Raw genomic sequence first — 24,801 nt, forward strand, 5'->3', positions numbered from 1 at the left:
CAATCCGATTCTGCTGCGGACCAAAAAAAGGGTCCTGTGTGAGTTTGGGCCGGATGCGATGCAAATTCAGCCATACTATCTGCACAGAGATCGGATGTGATTCGCAATGCAGTGCAGTGCGAATCGCATCCAATCTCATACACCGCTGCAGTGTGAACCCAGCCTAAAGGTAGAAAAAGTTCTGAAATTATTTATCTTTGTCTCATTTGTTTACATCACAGAAACATGACGTTTTTAACAGGGGTCTGTAGACTTTTCATATCTGCTGTATATTTTATCAGCATCTAAAGTCCAGGGATCTCCAAACTACGGCTCTCCAGCTGTTGCAGAACTACGCACCCATGAGGCATTGTAAAACTCTGACATTCAAAGACTTGACTAGGCATCATGGGAATTGTAGTTCCTGAACTGTATGGCCAAAGTTTGGAGACCCCTGAAACCACAAAATTCCCACAAACACTGAACAATAATGCTGTACAGTACGGGCTGGTTCAAACTGCTGTGATGTCAGATATTGCATGTGATCCACATCGCACTGCTGTGCAGATCACATGCAATGTCTGCGTGATGTGAATTCAGCCATACAGATTGTATGGCTGAATTTGCATTGCATTGAGACCAAACACGTAGAGAACCTTTTTTGGGCCGCACCAGAATTGGATTGCATGGGTGAATTGACAGTTTGCACTGCGATACGCAAACGGATTTAGGCGTGTCACTAACTTTATATTGACACTACCAGCGGTTCACATAGGGCAGTATGAACTATCTGTGAGTCAGGTGCGATGCGGGAAGCCACAGTGGATTTGCAGGGTTCCCACAACGCACCAATGAGCACCGAGCCTATAGGTGGAAATTATTCTGCAACAACATGCCTACTTCCCAGATACATCACTGGTATACAAGTCTAGCTTCAAAACATACAACAGCATGCACAGCTCTCAAAACACACAGACCAGTGCCCATCAATGCAGCTTCACGGTCACCAATATAGACAGTGCCCATCAATGCAGCTTCAAGGTCACCAATATAGACAGTGCCCATCAATGCAGCTTCACGGTCACCAATATAGACAGTGCCCATCAATGCAGCTTCACGGTCACCAATATAGACAGTGCCCATCAATGCAGCTTCACGGTCACCAATATAGACAGTGCCCATCAATGCAGCTTCAAGGTCACCAATATAGACAGTGCCCATCAATGCAGCTTCACGGTCACCAATATAGACAGTGCCCATCAATGCAGCTTCACGGTCACCAATATAGACAGTGCCCATCAATGCAGCTTCACGGTCACCAATATAGACAGTGCCCATCAATGCAGCTTCATGGTCACCAATATAGACAGTGCCCATCAGTGCAGACAGTACCACCCATGAGTGCAGCTTGATCAATGGTCATCAATGCAGCCTAATCAGTGCCAATCAGTGCAGACTCACCAGTGCAGCCTGATTAGTGCCCATAAACACAGCCTCACCAGTGCAAAAAGTACCCATTAGTGCAGCCTGATCAGTGCCCATGGGATGTGGGGGTCTGCTGGGGCCCAGGGTGTCAAGGCCTGGGTCTGTCTCACAGCCCTCTATACAGAACTGGGAGCTCAAAATCTCTCCAGGCAATTGCAGGAATATATTCTTGTAGGATAGCGAACTCACAGGTCTATTGTCCTAGCCCTCAGTGCCCACTGCCCAGAGTCTGAATTTCCAAATACACTTCAATGTGTGACTGGGTTAAATTCACAGAAAGCACGGAGGGCTCCGTTCAAAACAGAAGAACCAAAATGCAGTTGCGCCCCTTCTCTCCTCTCCACCCCCTATATGCATCTTGCTGCAATTCACCCGCTGCCTGACCCACCACTAAGATGGGGTAAGTGGCAGGCATGCAGCAGGCGGGTGTCCTCCTGGATCAGTCTGCTCCACTGACCGGGGGGGTCTAGGGGGTGGCTGTCTGCGTCTGCTTCCTGCCGTGTGCACGGTAGGAGGGGATTGGTTGGACTAGTCCGCTGGTGGGGAGGAGGGCGTTATCTAAGTCCGCTGTGGGGGAGGAGGGCGTTAAGTCCGCTGTGGGGGAGGAGGGTGTTAAGTCCGCTGGTGGGGGGGAGGATGTTAAGTCCGCTGGTGGGGGGGGAGAGTGTTAAGTCCGCTGGTGGGGGGAGAGTGTTAAGTCCGCTGGTGGGGGGGGAGAGTGTTAAGTCCGCTGGTGGGGGGGGAGAGTGTTAAGTCCGCTGGTGGGGGGGGAGAGTGTTAAGTCCGCTGGTGGGGGGGGAGAGTGTTAAGTCCGCTGGTGGGGGGGAGAGTGTTAAGTCCGCTGGTGGGGGGGAGAGTGTTAAGTCCGCTGGTGGGGGGGAGAGTGTTAAGTCCGCTGGTCGAGGGGGAGGGTGTTAAGTCCGCTGGTGGGGGGGAGGGTGTTAAGTCCGCTGGTGGAGGGGGAGGGTGTTAAGTCCGCTGGTGGGGGGGAGGGTGTTAAGTCCGCTGGTGGGGGGGAGGGTGTAAAGTCCGCTGGTGGGGGGGGGGTGTTAAGTCCGCTAGTGGGGGGGAGGGTGTTAAGTCCGCTAGTGGGGGGGAGGGTGTTAAGTCCGCTGGTGGAGGGGAGGGTGTTAAGTCCGCTGGTGGGGGGGAGGGTGTTAAGTCCGCTGGTGGGGGGGGAGAGTGTTAAGTCCGCTGGTGGGGGGGAGAGTGTTAAGTCCGCTGGTGGGGGGGAGAGTGTTAAGTCCGCTGGTGGGGGGGAGAGTGTTAAGTCCGCTGGTGGGGGGGGAGAGTGTTAAGTCCGCTGGTGGGGGGGAGGGTGTTAAGTCCGCTGGTGGGGGGGGGTGTTAAGTCCGCTGGTGGGGGGAGGGTGTTAAGTCCGCTGGTGGGGGGGGAGGGTGTTAAGTCCACTGGTCGGGGGGAGGGTGTTAAGTCCGCTGGTGGGGGGGAGGGTGTTAAGTCCGCTGGTGGGGGGGAGGGTGTTAAGTCCGCTGGTGGGGGGGGAGGGTGTTAAGTCCGCTGGTGGGGGGGGAGGGTGTTAAGTCCGCTGGTGGGGGGGGAGGGTGTTAAGTCCGCTGGTGGGGGGGGAGGGTGTTAAGTCCGCTGGTGGGGGGTGTTAAGTCCGCTGGTGGGGGGTGTTAAGTCCGCTGGTGGGGGGAGGGTGTTAAGTCCGCTGGTGGGGGGGGAGGGTGTTAGGTCCGCTGGTGGGGGGGAGGGTGTTAGGTCCGCTGGTGGGGGGGAGGGTGTTAGGTCCGCTGGTGGGGGGGAGGGTGTTAGGTCCGCTGGTGGGGGGGAGGGTGTTAAGTCCGCTGGTGGGGGGAGGGTGTTAAGTCCGCTGGTGGGGGGAGGGTGTTAAGTCCGCTGGTGGGGGGGTGTTAAGTCCGCTGGTGGGGGGGAGGGGGGTGTTTAGTCCGTTGGTGGGGGGGAGGGGGGGTGTTAAGTCCGCTGGAGGGGGGGTGTTAAGTCCGCTGGTGGGGGAGAGGAGGGGTTAAGTCCGCTGGTGGGGGGGTGTTAAGTCCGCTGGTGGGGGGAGGGGGGGTGTAAAGTCCGCTGGTGGGGGGGAGGGGGGGTGTAAAGTCTGCTGGTGGGGGGGAGGGGGGTGTAAAGTCTGCTGGTGGGGGGGAGGGGGGTGTAAAGTCCGCTGGTGGGGGGGAGGGGGGGTGTAAAGTCTGCTGGTGGGGGGGAGGGGGGTGTTAAGTCCGCTGGTGGGGGGGAGGGGGGTGTTAAGTCCGCTGGTGGGGGGAGGGGGGGTGTTAAGTCCGCTGGTGGGGGGAGGGGGGGTGTTAAGTCCGCTGTTGGGGGAGGGGGGTGTTAAGTCCGCTGTTGGGGGAGGGGGGGGGGTGTTAAGTCCGCTGGTGGGGGGGAGGGTGTTAAGTCCGCTGGTGGGGGGGGGTGTTAAGTCCGCTGGTGGGGGGGTGTTAAGTTTGCTGGTGGGGGGGTGTTAAGTCCGCTGGTGGGGGGAGGGGGGTGTTTAGTCCGTTGGTGGGGGGGAGGGGGGGTGTTAAGTCCGCTGGTGGGGGAGAGGGGGGGTGTTAAGTCCGCTGGTGGGGGAGAGGGGGGTGTTAAGTCCGCTGGTGGGGGGGTGTTAAGTCCGCTGGTGGGGGGGAGGGGGGGTGTAAAGTCCGCTGGTGGGGGGGGAGGGGGGGGTGTAAAGTCTGCTGGTGGGGGGGGAGGGGGTGTTAAGTCCGCTGGTGGGGGGGGAGGGGGGTGTTAAGTCCGCTGGTGGGGGGAGGGGGGGTGTTAAGTCCGCTGTTGGGGGAGGGGGGTGTTAAGTCCGCTGTTGGGGGAGGGGGGGTGTTAAGTCCGCTGGTGGGGGGTGTTAGAAAAAAAACACGCTGCCACTGCCAAAATGTTTACATACCTTACTTCAGGCTGGGGAGCGTTGTTTGGGAGCACTGCGCCAGGTCCTTGCAACTCTTCGGGGGTGGGGGCGATGAAGCAGGTCTTGTCTTCTAAGCCGACTCCCAGCAGGTCACGTGACGTGACGTTCTTGACGCCGGGCGTCCCCTCCCCTGCCACACACACCTGGCCGGTCTCCTGGGAGGTGGGAGTTGTAGTCTGCTGCGCTCACACCTCCAGGAGCTTAAGCGCAGCTGGACTACAACTCCCACAATGCAGCACAGGCTGGGCAGCAGCTTCGAGCCAGCCAATCGGCGGCGGCTGCGGCCTGCGGGGGAGACTGTTCATAGAAGTCTGTGACCCGGGCGGCAGGCCGCTCCAGTCACAGCATTTAAAAAAAAAAAAAAAGCAGCCGTTTAAACATAATTTAGACACCGGCCTGGGGGGAAATTTCCACCCTGCCCCCCGGCCCAGCCCGCCCCTGGCAGTGGCCTATGTTGCAGATGCCTCAGCTGAGGCAATTAAGATATCGGCCAGGTCAGCAGCTCTAACTAATGCTGCAAGAAGAGCCTTATGGCTTAAAACCTGGCCGGGTGACTCGGCTTCAAAGAATAAGCTGTGTGGGTTACCCTTTTCAGGAGACTTGCTCTTCGGCTCTGACCTCGATAATATTCTTGACAGGACAGCCGATAAAAAGAGATCCTTTCCGGTCAAAAAGAAAAAGCAGGTACCAAAGCGTCTTTTTCGACCTCAAAAAACTCAGGATCAGGACAGCAAGTTGCAAGGGAGAAGGAAAAGTTGGTCCGCCCCGAAGCCGAAGGGTAGAGGCGGAATACTCTTCCGTCCTCCTACACAGGCCGAAAAATTGCAATGACTCGTCTCTGCGGGTGGGCGGAAGACTACAAGAATTTCTTCCGCAGTGGTCAGGGATAACTTCAAATCAGTTTATCCTGACCACTCTCGCGCAGGGTTACTCACTCGAGTTTGTCAACGACCCCCCAAAAAGGTTCCTGATTACCAACACCCCGCGGGATCCAGTAAGGGCCCTGGCCATGAAGTCCTCTCTAGAGGAACTGATGCAACAGGGCGTAGTAGTACAGGTACCCCTGCAAGAACAGCAGGAGGGGTTTTATTCCCATGTTTTCCTAGTAAAGAAACCGACAGGGAAGTTTTGGTTGATTCTCAACCTAAAACCTTTAAACGAGTCCATAAGGTACAGGAAGTTCAAAATGGACTCAATTTTTTCGGTCAGAAACCTGTTGACGCCAGGATGTTTTATGGCGTCAGTAGATTTAAAAGACGCATACCTACATGTTCCGATCTCTCCCCAGTCTCAGAAGTTTCTCAGGCTGGCGGTGAGGTTGGGGGGTATGGTTCATCATCTCCAGTTCAGGGCCCTACCCTTCGGCCTGTCATCATCTCCCCGAATTTTTACCAAAATAAATTCGGTGGAGCAAAAAATCTTCCTTCCCTTAGACAAAAAGGACAGGATTTCCGGTGCAGTGTCTTTATTACAGACCAGCCAAAATCTGACAGTAAGACAGGTTATGTCAGCTTTGGGGGTTCTGACTTCAGCAATGCCAGCAGTCCAGTGGGCAAGAATGCATTTCAGGTGTCTGCAGGCTTTCCTTCTAAGATCTTGGGATCACACAGTGGCATCCCTAGAGGCAGAGGTGAGAGTGTCAACCCAGGTAAAAAGGTCCCTATGGTGGTGGAAAAGACAGGAGGTCTTATCGGAAGGGTTAGTCTGGGCTTTTCCAGTCGGGAAAAGACTAACAACCGACGCCAGTTCCTGGGGGTGGGGAGCCCATCTAGGAACACGTTTCACTCAGGGGTCCTGGGCCAAAGAGGAGACAATAAGGTCCTCAAACTGGAGGGAGCTCAAGGCGATTGCCTTAGCTCTGGAGTTGTTTGTTCAGGAACTTCAGTCCCATCACGTCCAGGTCCTAACAGACAATGCCACGGCAGTGGCTTATTTAAACAGACAGGGGGGTACAAGAAGCAGGTCGCTTCAGGTACTGGCCATGGAGATTCTTCGGTGGGCGGAAAAACATTTGTTATCCCTATCAGCAGTCCACCTAAAAGGGGATCTAAACAGGGTAGCGGACTTCCTAAGCAGAAACGCTATTCGGGAAGCGGAATGGTCTCTAAACCCGGAGATATTCACAATGATTGCCGGAAAATGGGGTTTACCAGAGGTAGACCTGTTCGCCTCAAGGGTGAACGCCCAGGTTCCCCAGTTCTTTTCCCTGGACAGTCGCGATGGCTCGCTGGGCACAGATGCGCTAGCTTATCCATGGGAATTTCGTCTTTGTTATGCTTTTCCCCCATTTCAGTTAATCCCGTTAATTTTAAGAAAAATTCAGAGGGAGAAGGTGCCAGTTATTCTAATCACGCCCTTTTGGCCAAAAAGGGCTTGGTTTTTCGACAGTTCTAGGCCTGGCAATCAAGCCTTGTTGGCGTCTGCCCCTCAGACACGATCTGTTGTTGCAGGGCCCAGTGAACCATCCAGGAGTGGCCAGCCTGGCCCTCACGGCCTGGTTTCTGAAAGGCAGCTCCTTAGGAGCAAGGGGTTTTCCAACCGTTTGATCTCGACCCTTTTAGCAAGTAGGAAAAGGGTTACGAGGGCCATTTATTCTAAGGTCTGGAAGCGTTATAAAACTTGGTGTTTGTCAGCCGCCCAGGTGACAGGGAGCCTTGTCTCCATCATGGAGTTTTTACAAGATGGAGCAGACAAGGGACTGGCAGTTAGTACCCTGAAGGTGCAGGTAGCAGCCCTGACAGTGTTCTTAGAAAAATCTGTGGCCTCAGATCCGCTGGTGATCAGATTCTTTAGAGCTCTTAAAAGATCTAGGCCAGCTCCTGTTAAGGTTTTTCCTAGATGGGATTTGTCGGTAGTCCTACAGTCTCTAACAAAAGGGCCTTTTGAGCCTCTTGTGGAGGCTTCCCTTAGGTTTCTCACATTAAAAACCGTTTTTCTGATTGCCATTGTCTCTGCACGCAGGATCAGTGAGCTAAATGCTCTGTCAGTTAAAGAACCTTATCTTTCCATTTTTCCTGATAGAGTTATTCTTAGAACAGGTGCAAAATTCTTACCGAAGGTAGCTTCAGTTCAGAACCGTATACAGGACATAGTACTGCCAACGTTTTTTGTTAGCCCCAAAGGAAATAAGGAGACTTCTTTCCATACTTTGGACGTCAGGAGGACTCTGCTGAGTTATTTAGAAAGGACGGAGTCCTTCAGGCGTTCAGATTCACTATTTGTACTCTTCTCAGGAAGAAAAAAGGGTTTTCAGGCTTCTAAAGTTACTTTAGCTAGATGGCTGAAATTATGTATCTCGGAGGCATATTCCCAGGCAGGGTTATCTCCTCCAGCAAGAATTTGTGCACACTCAACCAGAGCTCTGGCGTCTACGTGGGCAGAGAGAGCTGGTGCCACCCCTGAGCAGATCTGCAAGGCGGCGACATGGTCGAGTTTTCACACATTTGTGAAACATTATAGACTGGATCTCACTTCTGCCAGCGATCAGGCGTTTGGCAGAAAGGTCCTGCAAGCTGTTGTCCCGCCCTAAGGGGTAAGTCTCTGTTATCCTCTCAGGTGCTGTCCTGAAAGACGCCTTGGGAAAGACCAAGTTAGACTTACCGGTAACTTGTTTTCCAGAAGTCTTTCAGGACAGCAAGCATCCCGCCCTATGGTATTATATTATGCTACGCTGTGACTAACGTATGTGTTTGTGTTCCAGCCGGGGCCGGAGGTTCTCTTCTACAACTGATGTGTGGTAGGGAGGCGCCTCCCTTTAAAGTCTGGAGGAAGAAGGTGTTTCCTAATGAGGAGGGTGGAGTCGCTATCTCTCTCAGGTGCTGTCCTGAAAGACTTCTGGAAAACAAGTTACCGGTAAGTCTAACTTGGTCTTTTTTTTTTTTTTTGGTGCACAGCTTCTACCGTACCTTGATCGCAGCCTTCTCTGTACTGGGGAAACTTGTATTAAAGTAAATGGGAAGATGCCTGACCATAAGCCTAGTTCATGTGCTTGTCCTCTATCAATAGAAGAAGCCTCAATGCACCTCATAAATTCATGAGCTACTTTTGTGACCCAAAGTCCTTTTAATGGAATTAGACAGGTGCACTTTACATAATCCATATCTTACACTTATTCCATCTAATAAATGCTTTACCCCTGAGATTGAGCAATATCGTAACCCTGAGATGGAGAGGTTCTCTATACAAAGTTTTGATATGAAAAGGTTGGGGGGATGTATTTGGTGCATTTCTTCAGCAAGTGTTGAACACTTGGTTATATTTATAAAAATGTTCAGTGCTTTTTATCCTGTCAAACTGCATTAGATCTTGGCAAAATAGAATGTTATTAGGATATGTTTGCTGTAGATGTCATGTTCTTCATACATACACAACTGAATAAGGAAAACGCTGCATTATGGCCACTAGATGGAGCCGATGAGCATAGGAGATAAATAATTACTATGACTGTCAGCTCCATCTACTGGCCATAATCTGGCACTTACCTCTTCACTCTATGAAAAGGATTAAAACTGTAGATAAAATAGGCTTGTATTTGATTTTGCCCCAACAGAACAAATGTGCATGCACCTTCACAGGATCAATGGCTCTACACCCCTATTTGCATCTTTTTTTTTTTTTTCTTCACACCAAAGAAGCAAAATCTGATTAAAAGTGGGCGTTAGGGAGGAAAACGCCATAGTTTTAAGGTCAAGACATACTAACAGTTAATAATCTGCCATCATAAATATCATGATTTTGGAAAAAACTGAATTTTGTAAACTGATAGGGTGAAAAGTGCCGAGATGTCAAATTCAAAAACTTTATAGAAAAATCTTCCTGATTCCATGTAAGTAAAATCCAGCTTTTCTCCGATCATTCCTCAAACGCAACAAAAATATATCTATTTTAACCATTCACATATCTTGCGGCTCTCACAGATACAGGGATTGCTGATTATAAGAACAGTCAGTCATTTAAAAAGTGCAAACACATTATCACATTTAACTGTCACAATTTTTGGTCCATGTAATAATATTCACTGTAAGGAGTCCTGTATGGAAGGAATGGGACGCATCCACACAGCTCCAAGGAAAACTCACAGTATTCTGTGCAATCTAATAATCTCAAGGTTGTAAGCGTCATCTAGTGACCATACATGTTGTATTTTTTCTGATTGGAGGAATTTAGAAACGGATACTACAGAACACAAATATGTGCATGAGGTGTAAATGTAAACAATTGCACAAGTCGTGCATCACCGAAAAATTTTAGTGCAATAATTCTAGGTCCCTTATTGACCATGGATTTAAAACTGATGTGCTCTAAAAGGTGGGAAATAAAAAAAAATAAAAAAAACACACACATACCTCATTCCATAGCGTGCAAACATAAAATTTAGCCAAAAAAAAAAAAAACGACAAAACATCTCACTCGCAAGACTGGTGCTGTAGCATCACCAGAACATGCGCTCAGCTACCCCACTCCACGCCTAGGCTCTAACAGTGGGACTTCCTGGTGTGCGTGATGACATCAGCATGTCCCCGCCCACTCAAAGCATTTCATCATAAGCGACTTCAAACAGGAGGAGAAACTATTTTGCACATTATTGTGCATGGATAATTTTTTCAACGATTTTGCTCTTTACAGTAGTTTGATTTGGCTTTTTTTATTTATTTTTTTTTTTATTTTTTTTTTATTTTTTTTATAAGCACAGTGCACTTCTATATATACATACATACATACTTTACCTTGTGTACTCTTTGGAATTTGGGAGTGTAAAATCAGCAATTAGATTATGAGAGGTCTGTTTTATTTAAAAAAAAAAAAAAAAAAAAAGCTTAATAAATTTCACAAGTAATCATCCAGCCACCACAAATATTCTGCACAATACGTTTATTTCCTATGATCGTCATCGCCATCTAGTGGTGACAATGTGGTATTTTTCTGAAATAAATCCATTCACCAATACCACATTATGGCCACTAGATGGAGCCAACAATTGTAGGAAATAAAAGTATTAGACAAATTACAGTGAACATTTATGGCGGCTGGGGAGAAAGCTTGCAACATTCGTCCAGCAAATTTTAATATAAGAAACCCTTATGCGACTTTGACACTTTACTGAAATCTAAAAATATTCAGATTTTTGCACCAGCTCACTTAGGATTGGTTCTCTTTAAAGCAAACCTGCAGTAAATTTATTTTTTATTTTTCCAGCATGGTATAAAAGTTTTTGTGTGGATGGGGTTTAGCACATCAGTGCTGGACTGAATACCCTCCCTTTGGTCAATTAGAAAAGGGGTGGTGTCCAGTGGGTCTGCAAAGTAGGATTTTCCCACATCCCTGTTAAATGGATATCCAGAAAAAGGGTGTTCCTCTTATTGGGACTTTAAATGGGGTAAAAAAGGCTACTTAAGATATTAAATGCATATACAAATTTATTCTATGATACAGATGTGGAACATACGTTAACAATAATATACAAATAGCAGTACATGGGATTAGGGCTGCAACTAACGATTAATTTCATAATCGATTAGTTGCCGATTAATCGATTAGTTGTTTTGGCCCTACATGGGAGGCAGTATACATAACAAAAAAGCAATACACTATGGAAAAAAAAAAAAAATCACAATCCTAGCTTCCACAAAACATGTAAGCTACATGTGCGGGAAAAAGGATCCGACGTGTTTCGAGTGAATCGCTCTTCTTCAGGGGTACCGATTGGAAACGACATGATAAAGGTGTGTCAAAGAGACAAAAACCCGTCAGATAGCCAGGTGTCGATGATCCCAATAACTGCTACAACGGGTCGGGAAAACGAGTCAAAGACCCAAGAGATCCCTGGGGTAGATGCACAACTCCCCCACGGAGGGGGCCAAGACACCCAAGGGTAATGGAGATAAGTAAAGAGTGGCCTCTGTACCCTGGGGTTATGTAGTAGTGTTGCCCCAACCTGATGGTAGTAAGAACAATGGTGACTCCCCTTGGCACGAGACCCACAAGAGAGGTGGACAGGATGCTCTGGTAGTAATTTCTGGAGCGTGGAGGTGACGCTCCAGCAATCACTACCAGAGCATCCCGTCCACCTCTCTTGTGGGTTGTCCCCCCCCCCCGAGACCATCTTATCTCGTGCCAAGGGGAGTCACCATTGTTCTTACCACCGTCAGGTTGGGGCAACACTACTACATAACCCCAGGGTACAGAGGGCACTCTACATATCTCCATTACCCTTGTCTGGTGTCTTGGCACCCTCTGTGGGGGAGTTGTGCATCTCCCCCGGGGATCTCGCGTGTCTTTGACGTTGAGGTTTCCCTCCCCCCTCCCCCCCCTTCCTCGCCCGACCTGTTGTAGCAGTCATTGGGATCATCGACACCTGGCTGTCCCTGATGGTTTTTGTTTCATTGTTTTTTTTTTTTTTTTTTTAAACATAATACCCTATATGGATGCAGGAAACCATCATGCTCCCCAGCAATACCCTATGATACACCTTTACCATGCTGTTTTCAATCAGTTCCCTGAAGAAGAGTGATTCACTCAAAACGCGTTGGGTCGTTTTCCCCCCCGCACATGTAGCTTACATGTTTTGTGGAGCCTATGATTGTGATTTTATTTATTTTTTTCATAGTGTATTGCATTTTTTTTTATATGTACTGCTGTTTGTACATTTATGTTAACGTATGTTCCACATCTGTATCATTCGTAGAATTTTTTTTTTCTATACTATCTACACCAAATAAATTTGTATACCCATTAATATCTTAAGTAGCCTTTTCCCCCCCCACCCCGCACCCCCCATTTAAAGTCCCAATAAGAGGAACACCATTTTTCTGGATACCCACTTTGGTCAATGGAACAGGAAGTGAGAATAAATCCCCCAATGTGCACCCCCCCCCCCCCATTTTTGTTGGTGTTCCACTTTAGTCTGCAAAGATAAAAATCCAAAAAATATATATATATAAAAATATTTCCCCAAAAGTGTAGCTGGCATGACAGGAAAAGGCACAGGTGTCTATTTAAATGGAGCACACTTCCATCCTCTGCTCCAGATAGGGATCCCTTCTCATTGCTGATGTAGAATACATTTCAAATTGGTAGGTTATTACTCTACCCTCCACTCAGATGTAGATCTTCAATGATCCCATCAGTGGATGTGGATGGGTTGCGAATGGCCACCCTTCGTGATACGTTTGAGGAAGATCTTCAAGGCTACCATGGGTTAATGATTGTAGATGACTTCTGAATAGCCAACCTTCATAATACTGAGAGGAAGATCTTCAAGAATACCATGGGTTGATATGGATTCATTGTGGATGGGTTGCGAATATCCAACCTCCATGGCACTCTTGAGGAAGATCATCAGGGATACCATGGGTTGATGTGAATGGGTTGTGAGTAGCCAACCTCCATGATACTCAGAGGAAGATCATTGGTGGATGTGGATTCATTGTGGATAGGTTGTCCATAGCCAAACTCCATGATATTCCGAGGAGGAACTTCAGGCATCCCATGAATGGATGAAGATTTGTTGTTGGGTTGCTCACAGCCAACTTCCATTATACTCAGAGGAACATCTTTTCTTTCCTCTTTGCAACACATCTAAAAATACAAAAAGAAAGACACAACCGCAGGTCAGGTGATTGAGCAAGACATCACTATCCTATTTATTACTCTAGGTTACCATTTATCATGTATCTCCATCATAAGATTTTAGGTATCGGCTGTGCTGATTAGAATCAACGCCTATATCTCACACTTGTACTAGAAGGTAGAATGCAGTCTCGATGATTGTCTTACCCACAAACTCTCCCCCTTCTCCACAGCTTCCAATATTGTATTTACATAATTCCATCCCGAGATGGCCTAGTTTAACCACTGTAGGACCGCCTGATCACATACACACAGTGGATGGGCAGCCTCAGATCATGTACTTCAATTGGCATTTCCAGGTATTTTATAAAATGCAGGTGTTTTTTTTTTTTTTGTCTAAAACTTTGTATGGAGGCATCTAAACAGGCAGAGGGACTAAGTAATTCCTTCAGCTGCATGTGTAAATCGGAGCTTAAACTATTAAACTTTGTCAACTAGCCTGCTTTTTTTTTTTTTTCAACAGAGCAGCTAAGAGTAAATAGGTAAAATGTGTAAAAAGACTCTTGGAGCTACACCGCTTGTGCATACAGTATAAAGACCCAAATCTAGTATTGTCCATACTTAGGCATTTCCTTTTTATGTCCTGAGTATAATAAATTAAAAATAAATAAACTATACACTACAGTTCAAGTGGACATGTTTTGGTGATATCCCTCTTTAACAACATAAAAAGCTTAAAAACGTGTGCCGTTGGGTTGTACGATGGCCCACATTTGGTGGGCATGCCCTAAGGTTTGCAGACTATGGGTCAGGGCCTATACCCTTCTACGCAACATTCTTCACTCTAACCTTAAGAGGGACCCCTATGATGCCCTCTTACATAAGCCCATCCCTGAACTTCTCCACCCGGAACGCTAATTGGCTGAGCATCTTTCCAAGGCCACTAAATTAACCATCACGAGGGCATGGAAAACTCCTGCACTCAGCTTTGAGGCAGTTAAAAAAATAAAATCGAATGAATGACATAATGAATAATGAAAAGCTAAAATCTGTCACTTCTGACACCCACGATAAATTCCTCAGGGTATGGCAAACGTGGATAGCACACAATCAACCCTCTGGGTTCAACACCCAACTTGTCTCAATCTAATGGGTAATTGGATGCACCCCTCACCAAATGGGCTCTTCCTCCCCCCATCCTTCTTTTCTTTTTCCTCTTGCAGGCCCTCCCCCCTACAACCTGCAGTCTACCTATTCTCTCCCTTCCTCTGCGACTCATGATTTCAGGGAGTCGGCTTAACAACGATGGTTACAGGGAAGTAAGACATGTAAAATAAAGAAAATAAAAAAGTGGGAAATAAACAAATCATCTTTTCGCGTTTCACGTGACCGCCCTTCACCCAACATTCTCTGGATCACAAATGGACTTTTAATGTGAAGTACTAATAATATTCAGTCTATACTTCCCTTGTTTCAATAACTGCTATACCATATATGCACTATCCTGTTATCGGGATCTCCCTCTTCATTATATGTCTGATGTATCCATCAAATAATTGTAATAACCTGTTGTGACTACTTTTCAATAAAACACTTGTAAAAGAGATTGGACGGTAAAGTGACAAGTCTGCCTTGTGTAATGGCTTTCTTTAATAAAACACTTCCTAATTAATTGTGAAAAAAAGTGTGCCATCAGTACAATAATCATAACGTGCAAAAAAAATCCAAAATATTCAAAATTGAATACTGAAAAGTATATCAGTGTAAATAAAGTGAAAAAAAGTTTGTGTGTAATAAATATCACCACAGAAACAATGTCTCCCAGCAGGAAATCCTCTCCATCACACAAGAACAGCAGAACTGAAGCGCACTCACCAAAATTAACTGCCAGAGAAGCAGCAATATGCACATTTAAATCAACAGGATCCTTCGCACATGGTCAACCAGCTCCATAATCACAATGGGGACACCCAACAGTACCAACTCTCACCACTGGGGACAGTCAGAAGGTTTGCTTCAAACGGTCTAGGTAGGGGAAAAAAGCGATATATCCATCTCCCTCTACCTCCATCTCCCTCTACCTCCATCTCCCTACCCCTACCTCCATCTCTATCTCCCTACCCCTACCTCCATCTCTATCTCCCTACCTATATAAAAATATTATAAACTTTACAAAAGGAAAAAGTTTAATTCAAATGCCAGCAAAGACAATAGTTGTGACAAAGTGCACTTGCAAGCATAGAAGTGGTGGCGAGATGTCAGCGTGTAGCTCGGTCCCAACGCATTTCATGCAAATGCACGTCTTCAAGGGATGCTTTATCAAGTCGAAAGTATTGATGGAGGCGCTATGGTGTATATAGTGCTCGAGAGCAGGAAAATGGAAAAGGAATAATGCAGACAAATTAGCTGCTGCAGAAAAGGGAATTAAAATGAAAAAAAAACAAACACACACACACACACACACCTTCCAATTATTGTTCATGTAAAAATAACTTCATTCGCAAAATTACAGTTAATACCAGAACTAGCCACTAGAGGGAAACCCTAACACATAAATAAAAAGATTCTACTTTCTACGAGTAGAAACATTGTAATGAGTCAGAGAAACAAAAAATAACTGAAAGATACAAACTGTACTTCCAATAATGTAATGTCTGAAATAACATACCCTGTTTTCTAAAACATCTTAACCCACACATATATAAACATTACAAATACAATCCAAACATTTTCATATATATGTGATATATACAATGTACTTGGCATCATATACATGGGCGTCCACAGAACTTTTTTCAGGGGGGGCATCATTTTAGGGTCACCCATACACCGCCCCTTTTCGACAATGTCATTATCACATTATCATGGTCAGAGACTACAGACGTAGTACAGTTCCTAGGGTAAGTAATGGATAATGACAAACAGGCCCTCTTACCAGACCCAGCGAAACTACAGCAGTGATCCCTCTGACTGAACGATCGCTCACTCTGGGTTCCCTGGGGGGCGACTCTGGTCAGTAGTATAGTATGTCTGTACCCTGGCAGTGGCTCAGTGTTTCTCTTGCTGGTGGTGAGAGTGGCTCTCTCTGGTGGCACTGGGCAGTGTGACTCTCTCTCTGACTTCCAGCCCAGCACACTCCTCATTCTTTGTCCTGTAGCACTCTCTCCCTCAGCTTTTTTCCAGGCTGCAGTCTCTCAATCTCTCTTGATCGAGCTGTAGCCTCCTCCCTGTGGAAAATGTGGCTGACAATCTTTGGGACTACATGTCCCATGATGCTCTCCTCTCCTGGCCTCCTTTGATTGGCCCTCAGTTATGGCCAATAGGGAAGGAACGGAGTGGACAGGAAGCCCGATAGCAACACAACTGCTAAATTTAAGATCTGATCCCCAATTCCAGGGGGGGGCACTTGACCCCCTTGCCCCTACCTGCGGACGCCCATGATCATATATGAAGGAGCATACACAGAAATCCTGTATGTGAATATATATGAGCTGTGTGCCCATTAGAAGGAAGCCAATTAGTACCTATTAATGGATGATGTGTATGGAGAGAGAGGAGCTCAGCTATCAGGAAAGATAATCTGAATATATTCTCTTAAAGGATTTTCAAGGGGGGATATGATCACATGTATAAATACATAAAGAAGGGGGGGGGGGGTTATGATTTCCATGTATAAATACATAAGGTACATAGGAATTTGAATCTTGAATCAAGTTTTTTCACCAGGATTGGCGCTGACACCACATCGGTCCTGAGGATCTGCGGGCAGGAGTTTTTAGGTGAGGCTGCGGCTTCGGCCCAGTCCACGAGGCCAGACCTGCGGTCTACGCCAAAGCCACGGCCTCACCTAAAAACTCCTGCAGCTCCTCAGGACTGGCGCGGTGTCCATCAAAAAAAAAAAAAAAAAAATTTGAATTGTGAATCAAGTTATTTATTTATTTATTTTAAAAAATCGCCCAGCTCTAATATGGGGAGGGGGGCAGGATTAAACGCGCATACATAAAATGTGCATACATGTATCTAAACAGCGGCGGCTGGTGCTCAAAATTTTTGGGGGGCGCAAAAAAATTTAGAAAAAATAATCATCAAATGCAGCCATTGTGCCGTCAAACGCTGCCACTGTGCCATCAATCGCAGCCACTGTGCCATCAATCGCAGCCACTGTGCCATAAAACGCTGTCATTGTGCCATCAATTGCAGCCACTGTGCCAAATGCTGCCACTGTGCCCTCAGATGCTGCAACTGTGCCCATCAAATGCTGCCACTGTGCCAAATGCTGCTAGTGTGCCCTTAAATGCCCCCAGTGTGCCCCCCACCCACTCGCCACCTACACACATGCACACACACAAAGTCTTTTTAAAAACGGCAGTGCTTTCTTTATCTTACCTCTTCCTGCCTGGTATTGCACTGTAGGGGGAGACAAAGAGCACACACTATGCTTTCACTTTAGTTATAATCAGTGTGATGACTCCGAGCTCCCCACACAGTGCCCATTACACTTTGGCTGAAGCTAGTTTCAGCCGCCTGTTCCTTGAGATATACAGGGGGGCCCTCAAGGGCCCCCCTGCAGCATGGGTCCCGGTCACCTTGGCGATCTTAGCGACCCCTATAATTCCGCCACTGGCCGTGTGCCATATTGAATTGTGGGAGCGTGACAAAACTGCACAAATAGTGGGAGGGGCTTAAAGCTTAAGCCTATATACTGTATACACAGTGACGTATGCCACAGTGGTTATACCCATAAAATATGCATTTCTTGTCCACAGCTCACTTCTGCACACTGTTTTATGGATGCATAGAGCAGGCATGGGAGCAAGCATGCCACAGTGCCCCCATAGCAAGCATCTTGCTATTGGGGGCACTGATCAAGGGGGAGGAGCCAGGAGTGCCAGCGGGGGACCTGAGAGGAGGATCGGGGCTGCTCTGTGCAAAACCATTACACAGAGGAGGCAAGTATAACATGTTTGTTATTTATTTATTTTTTACTAACCTTTAGTATCACTTTAAATCTCTGCAGGTTATCATGAAGATATTGGCGGTAATGGACAATAGCTGTCCACTCTTTAGTGATACAATTTAGAGAAAGAACATGTAAATATAACTCACCTGAATGTGGATACTTATTCCAGCAGCCATGGGATGTACTGGTAATGTTCGGAAATTCAATTCAGAATCTGTCAGAAAACAAAACCAAAAATGTAATCCTTTTGTGAGATATGAAGCGCACTCACCAAAATTAACTGCCAGAGAAGCAGCAATATGCACATTTAAATCAACAAAATTTTTTTTTAAAAATTGAACATAAAAAGAAGTGCACTTACAGAAGTAAATGGACACAGGGCATATCGTCAATGGAAAAGCGTCGGCCGATCGCAAACTCCAAACGATATCCTTATTCGGTTGCAACTTCCAGTGAGGTTTGGAGTTTGCGATCGGCCGACGCTTTTCCATTGATGATATGCCCTGTGTCCATTTACTTCTGTAAGTGCACTTCTTTTTATGTTCAATTTTTTAATAAATGGTGTTACACTATTCGGAGTGTTTTTTTCTTCTTATGGTGGACCATTTGCCTCTTGGTTGAAATACGTTTGAGTCCGGCGCCCGTGGTCTCTTATCCTTTGAAGATCCGAGCCTGATGCATACCTTGTCCTGACCTTTAAGATACGCACTCCTTACTGGGGCATCTGGTAAGGAGCTACTGTTATCTACACGGTGGTGGTGCACTTTAATTTTTGTCTCACGACTACACCTGGTTTGGAATTCGGATAAGTCACTGTGGACATTTGTTGTTTTTGAACTCACTCACCAGGACTTTATAACCATTCTTTATTTATTTGTTCCTAATTTTTATTTTTTATTTTATATTTATATATTTTTTTGTTATTTTTTGGAGCACTAGTATCATTGAGATTGCAGCACCTATCCTATTAGCGTTTGTTTACAGTAATTGGTGCCATTTTATACATATTCTTACTTGCACTGTATGGGTATATGTTGCTAATGCATTTTCAATGTTGGGGTTTATGTTAATATTTTGTATAGCATTGAGCACCCCTGCACTTCAATGTTGGTTTTCACACCTTAATTTAAATATTAAGGATTGCGCAGTTCTATTTCTTTTTTTCTCTAAATATAAAGAAACAGATCTGTGAATTTTTATATAAGCTTCAGACTGACCTGTAATATCCCTGAAGCAGAGGAGAAGAAAAGAAAACAGACATTGTTACTGTAGCACTGATTCCCGATGGAGCGGCTGATTTGATTTTGGGCCTGCACTCTAGTAACAAAACCCCACTAACTTGCCTCAGTCCCCTTGACACAGCTGTGGTGCAATACAATAGAGTGCAATATAATATATCGCAATGTACCTGTATTGTCCTCTCAGGATCCACTGGCTCCACCTGCTGAGAGAAAATACTCCACACAACTAGGTGTATATATATATATATATATATATATATATATATATATATATATATATATATATATATATATATATATATATGAGCTCCCCCTACTTTTGTAGCTATACACGAGATCTCACTTAAAGTACTCAGTCTTTATCTTCGAACCTTCGCTAGCAAGGGTAACTCCATATAAATTTGTAATCCAAGGTTAAAGCAGTTAAAGTTGAATTAAGAATGATCCTAGTGTTGCTTCCACAAGTATAATACAGTGCATGGAGTGTGATAGTAAGTAGGCCTTATTCCTGCCTAGCGTCAGTTGCTTTACTCCTCCTCCGTGGGACCAAGTATCCCAGTGAGGCCTGCATATAAGTCTGACTAAGTGAAATGGTTTAGAAAACGGTGGGTAGCAACCCGCTCACCAACTGGATCGGAAACTTGGTATGGTAACTTTGGTCTGGTAGTTGCAACTTGCCTCTGCGCCAGCCGGCTCAGTCACTCCGTCCTGTTCTGACAGGTGGACCTGGTCTTCCGATGCGCAAATGAGTGTCTCTGGATCTTCTCAATCCGATCTATGAGTTGCTGGCACTTCAGGTCACTCACACAACCGAGCAGGGTTGCGTTCCGCACAAGCAATAAGTCGCTTTCTCCGGGAGACCTCTGCACAAGTCCTCACAGGCAGGCCATGCGTTCCCAAGAGAGCTAAAATGGCCGCTCAGGGTCCTTTTATCTCCTACCCAGCATGTAATGCAAGAGAGGGTGTCCATGGGTAGGTCACTCAGCATCCTGGGTAAAGGGGTCAAGTGGCTTGCTATGGGGGCACTCCTGTGGGCTCAATCCCAAAACGGCTTTGTGTGTCTGTCAGTGCAGTTTGGTCCCACTCCCTGCTCACTCTTCACAGGCTGTGACTGAATGCAGAAAGACAATGGCTTTCACTGCTGCCTCCATGTCCAGTGAGGAGAGAGCTAGAGCAGTGCACCTGCACAGCACTGGATCAGCTCAGATAAGTACTTAAGGGGGCTTGGGGGGAGGGGGCAGTGCTTAACAATTTTGCACCCTAGGAAATACCAGCACTCCTGGGGCTTTAGTCTTGCCTAGGTGACAGGATCACAGAGCAGACTCACTGGACCTACATTAAGAGACATGATGCCCATGCCTCCTCCACCCCAGCTGTGCCTGCTTCCTCTGCTTTGCCCTCCTATGCAGCAGCCATGACGGAAGTCCTCCAAGACTGCTACTTTCTCTGCAGTCAGTCAGCAGCCCAGATAAAGAAGAAAGTGCAGCGCTGGATAATATACTAACATTAAAAGGTACTGATATAATAAAATGAACATAAAAGTGATATACAATGCGTACAATACAATGTGTCCTTAATGTTCAAAAATGTAAGTGAAAAACATACAATAAAGATAATCATTTATGGGGTGCGTGGCCGGGATGTGAGAGAGAAGATGTGTGACTACTGAGCTCTGCTCCACCACTCATCCTTTCATCTTCCAGTGCCGATTCTCCTGCAACACAGCCTTCTCCCTGACACCCTGGGGCGGAAGAAGTCCTCCGGCACCTTGCGGCCCCCTCTGGGTAAGCTTCGCTCGTCCTTAGCAGGTGAGGCCCGGTCCGCGGCGGCCATCTTACCCACGAGGCTCCCAGCTGCTATAAGGTCTGCCGGCTCGCAGACCCCCTCTAATCCGCCCTCATCTCAGGCAGATTCCCACGCTGAGCTTCGGGCAGCTATCAAGGAGGGCAGAGACTCGGTAATGGTGAAAATAGACCACCTAGTGGCGGATGTGAGTCTGATCCGCCATGATAGGGACAAATTTAGGGCCCGGTTTACAGAGGCAGAAGGCCGCATATCCCAGCTTGAAGACACCACCAGATCTGACTCCAGAGATCTCCGTGCATTACAGCTACAGGTTAAAGCCCTGCAGGAAAAGTCCATAGACAGAAAATAGGCTCAGGAGAAATAACATCCATGTACTGGGCCTCCCAGGGAGGGCAGAGGGCTCAAAGCCTGCTGATTTCACTGAAGCCTTCCTAAAAAGACTCCTAGACCTGCCTGACATGCCTCCTACATTTGTGGTGGAAAGGGCTCACAAGTCCCTCCGATCCCTGGGAACCCACCACGGCCTTTCCTGCTCGGCTGCTCAATTACATAGGATTCTGAAGGCAGCCAGAGAAAAACGAGATCTGCTTTTTAATGGTGCCAAAATTATGCCCTTTCCTGATTATTACCCGGAGGAGTAACATTGTTGCCACTCCTTCACCGAGGTCAAGAAGTGCCTAAGAGATGAAGGCCTCAAGTTCAGCCTACTTTATCCCAGCAAACTCAGAGTGATCGATGGTGATCGGGCACGTTTCTTCATGGATCTGGAGGCAACCATGTCCTGGTTGGATAGCCGTTAACGAGCCGTACACCATGGCAAGTACCCTTGTGAGTTATGGATGTCTGCACCCCTAGTTTTCATGCAGTCTTCCCTTTTTAGTTTTTGTTTGATCTTTCTACCGGGGACCTGAATCCTCCATTGTGCACCTGCTGTTACTGTTGACTCTTTCCCCCCATATCCTTTTTGGCCACTGAGAAGCCCACCAGCCATTTGGAGTCGGACTAGACTAAGATCTGCACACCCCCCCCCTTTTTTTTATTCATTTTTTTTCCCCCTTTCCTTTCTTCCCCCAACATGTAAGGTTGTATGCCCATCAGGGAATTGCCGGGCACTCTTATAGGAGCCAACTTCGCTCAGTGCTCTGTACTGGACACACACCACTGCACTCAATTACTACCACTGTGGCCTTAGACTGCCGCCTCTTCCCCCCCCCTCCATTTTCTTCAGCCAGTGACCAATGCCTCATACCCCTCACCCCTGCTCCCTGGTCATGTGGATATTTGTGACTCTGACCAGGTGTGTGTACAGGCAATGGCTGTGTAGAGCCCCCATTTTAGGGGTTGCCTACACCTACTAGGTATAGTTTATTTTCTTCTCGGGGACAAACTATTCCCTGATCTCCCCCCTTGTTTTAGGAGGAGAGATGGGACATAGTAGGAAAGGCACCTCATGCCTGGGAAGTCTGAGACCATTTTTGGTCTCCAAAGTTTTTTCTTTGTACGTTTATATTCGTTTATGTTTTTTGCTATGTTTAAGTGCTGTCAGTATTAAATGTAACAGATCTTGCTCCTTATAGTGTACTCCCGGGTATGCCCCCAAAAACATCCTTGCTTTTTCATGCCCTCTCTGCCTAATGGCTAACAAACTGATTCCTTCACCATCCTCTCCTGGAATGTCAGGGGCCTTAATTTCAAATTTAAAAGAGCTCTTCTATTCCAGTATTTAAAATCTCACTCCCCCCAGCTTATTCTCCTCCAGGAGACTCGCCTTGTGGGCAGCAAGGTCCTAACTCTTAAAAAAATGTGGATACAATGAACAATACATGCTACTTACTCTACCTATGCCAGGGGTGTTTCGATCCTTATCCATAACAATTTCCTGTGTATAATTGAAGAAATTTTCACTGATCCTCTTGGAAAATTTGCAATAGTAGTGTTCACTCTGTGGTCCCAAAGATACATTGTAATTAACCTATATATTCCCCCTCCGTCCTCACCAGATATATTATATGATGTTTTGGAAAAGATCGCACCTTTCTGCCCGGGGAAGGCAGTGTCTTTTTGTTTGCATTTGTAGCAGATGCTCCGCATCTTACTTGGGCCGCCGTTGGAGTAAGACAGTCTCAATTGAGAGGCTGGATAGAGATAGAGGAGAGATGATAGAGATATGCATTTTATAGTTGCCCCCTACTTTTGTCCCTGTCCCCCCCCCCCCCCCCCCAATATGAAAACAGGTGACGCCACTGTTTGGAATGCAAATTAGTAGTCTAGTAGACATGGTTTATTTTAAATACAGCCACTGCCCCTCTCACCTCCGATCTCCAGCTGATATTCCCGGATCTCCTCACTGACCGGGTTTGTGATCCTGACCCGGAATCTCCTCTCGGCGTCGTCTCTCTGCACACTGGGGATAATCAGCGTCCTATTGTCATCTATCAGCCGGTATCTTTCAGGGATCGGCTCCCCGTCCTCCTCCCAGGTCACAGCGCTCTCTTTTCCAGAGAACTGGACGCTCACCGCCATCTCCTCACCCAGCCGGCCCCCGGTACTGGTGATGTTGGAGATGGGAACCGGATCTGGAATCAGGAAAATTACAGATTGTAAACGGTTATTTGTTTTTTTTGTTTAGGAGTAGAAAACTTGAACTGTGCTGTTTATAGAAATACATTTTAAGCCAGGCAATACAGGAATATAGGGACAGATTCACAAAGCCATGTGTAGGGATATGTGCAAAACAGAGGAGATCTCTCATCACCTCACATTATAGCTGTCTTTACATGCATTCATAGTCTCCAAGTTCTTCCCGGATGCACAGGATCCTTTTCTCTCCCAGATTTCCCTTCATACATGAACTTCTGTTCTGAGCTGGTGCTGTATCTGAGGTCCGGCATTCATTCTCCTGCTACACAGGGGAGCATGTAGGTCTGACAGCAATGCAAACCCTAATTTTACAGATCAGGCATGGGACAGTATGGAGAGGTGTGCAGGGGGTCAGACATGAGGCGGAGATGAGTACAGGGGGTATGGAGAGGCGAGGGGAGTAGATGGGGTGATATGGAGAGGAGTACAGGGGGTCAGACGTGGGGCCGTATGGAGAGGAGTACAGGGGGGTCAGACATGGGGCCGTATGGAGAGGAGTACAGGGGGGTCAGACATGGGGCCGTATGGAGAGGAGTACAGGTGGGTCAGACGTGGGGCCATATGGAGAGGCGTACAGGGGGGGTCAGACATGGGGCCGTATGGAGAGGCGTACAGGGGGGTCAGATGTGGGGCCGTATGGAGAGGCGTACGGGGGGGACAGACATGGGGCCGTATGGAGAGGTGTACAGGGGGGTCAGACGTGGGGCCGTATGGAGAGGCGTATAGGGGGGTCAGAAGTGGGGCCGTATGGAGAGGAGTACAAGGGGTCATACGTGGGGCCGTATGGAGAGGAGTACAAGGGGGTCAGACATGGGGCCGTATGGAGAGGAGTACAGAGGGTCAGACATGGGGCCGTATGGAGAGGAGTACAGAGGGTCAGAGATGGGGCTGTATGGAGAGAAGTACAGGGAGGGAGGAAGGCTTCTAATCATGGGGAATACTAATGAAGCTCAGTCCCCTCCCAGTTTGTCCCATAAAAGCAAACGAGGGGCGGGGAAAAGGTAGGGAAATTAATAAGTACAGGGGCGGGATCTGTCGTCTATGCAGATCTGATTGGTCAGTAGCGGTGGAAGGAGGTTAGTTCAGCACCAGACAGAAGGGTGACCGTGTGGTGATGTCACAAGATGGAGGAGGATTCCAATCACCCAATTGGTCGGTGTGACGAGGGACGGATACAATGTATCGGAGGAGACACGTGCCGATTGTAGAGTTTGTATACAATGTATGGGGGGGGGGAGCGG

General features: G+C 47.2%; 1 protein-coding gene across 1 annotated transcript; it reads right to left on the reverse strand.

Moving 5' to 3' along the window:
* Nucleotides 1–12,221: 12,221 nt before the first annotated feature.
* Nucleotides 12,222–23,520, reverse strand: LOC143981625 (uncharacterized). Its single transcript, XM_077479617.1, has 3 exons — nt 23,233–23,520; nt 18,020–18,087; nt 12,222–12,922 (listed from the first exon to the last, which is right to left on the reverse strand). Exons 1-3 carry the CDS (start codon nt 23,441–23,443, stop codon nt 12,683–12,685), a joined length of 519 nt encoding a protein of 172 aa, XP_077335743.1. The 5' UTR covers nt 23,444–23,520; the 3' UTR covers nt 12,222–12,682.
* Between the last annotated feature and the right edge of the window lie 1,281 nt (nt 23,521–24,801).

Source organism: Lithobates pipiens, unplaced genomic scaffold (genome assembly GCF_037356315.1).
Source record: "Lithobates pipiens isolate NorthernLeopardFrog02 unplaced genomic scaffold, aLitPip1_a1.2 Scaffold_16, whole genome shotgun sequence".
Taxonomy (NCBI): domain Eukaryota; kingdom Metazoa; phylum Chordata; class Amphibia; order Anura; family Ranidae; genus Lithobates; species Lithobates pipiens.

Excerpts from the sequence above, each read along its gene's own strand:
- LOC143981625 (XM_077479617.1), bottom strand. The coding sequence starts at position 23,443 with ATGGCGGTGAGCGTCCAGTTCTCTGGAAAAGAGAGCGCTGTGACCTGG. Across the intron at positions 18,088-23,232 it reads ATATCAGCTGGAGATCGGAG|ATTCTGAATTGAATTTCCGA; the intron begins GTGAGAGGGGCA and ends GTTTTCTGACAG. Across the intron at positions 12,923-18,019 it reads GAATAAGTATCCACATTCAG|ATGTGTTGCAAAGAGGAAAG; the intron begins GTGAGTTATATT and ends TTGTATTTTTAG.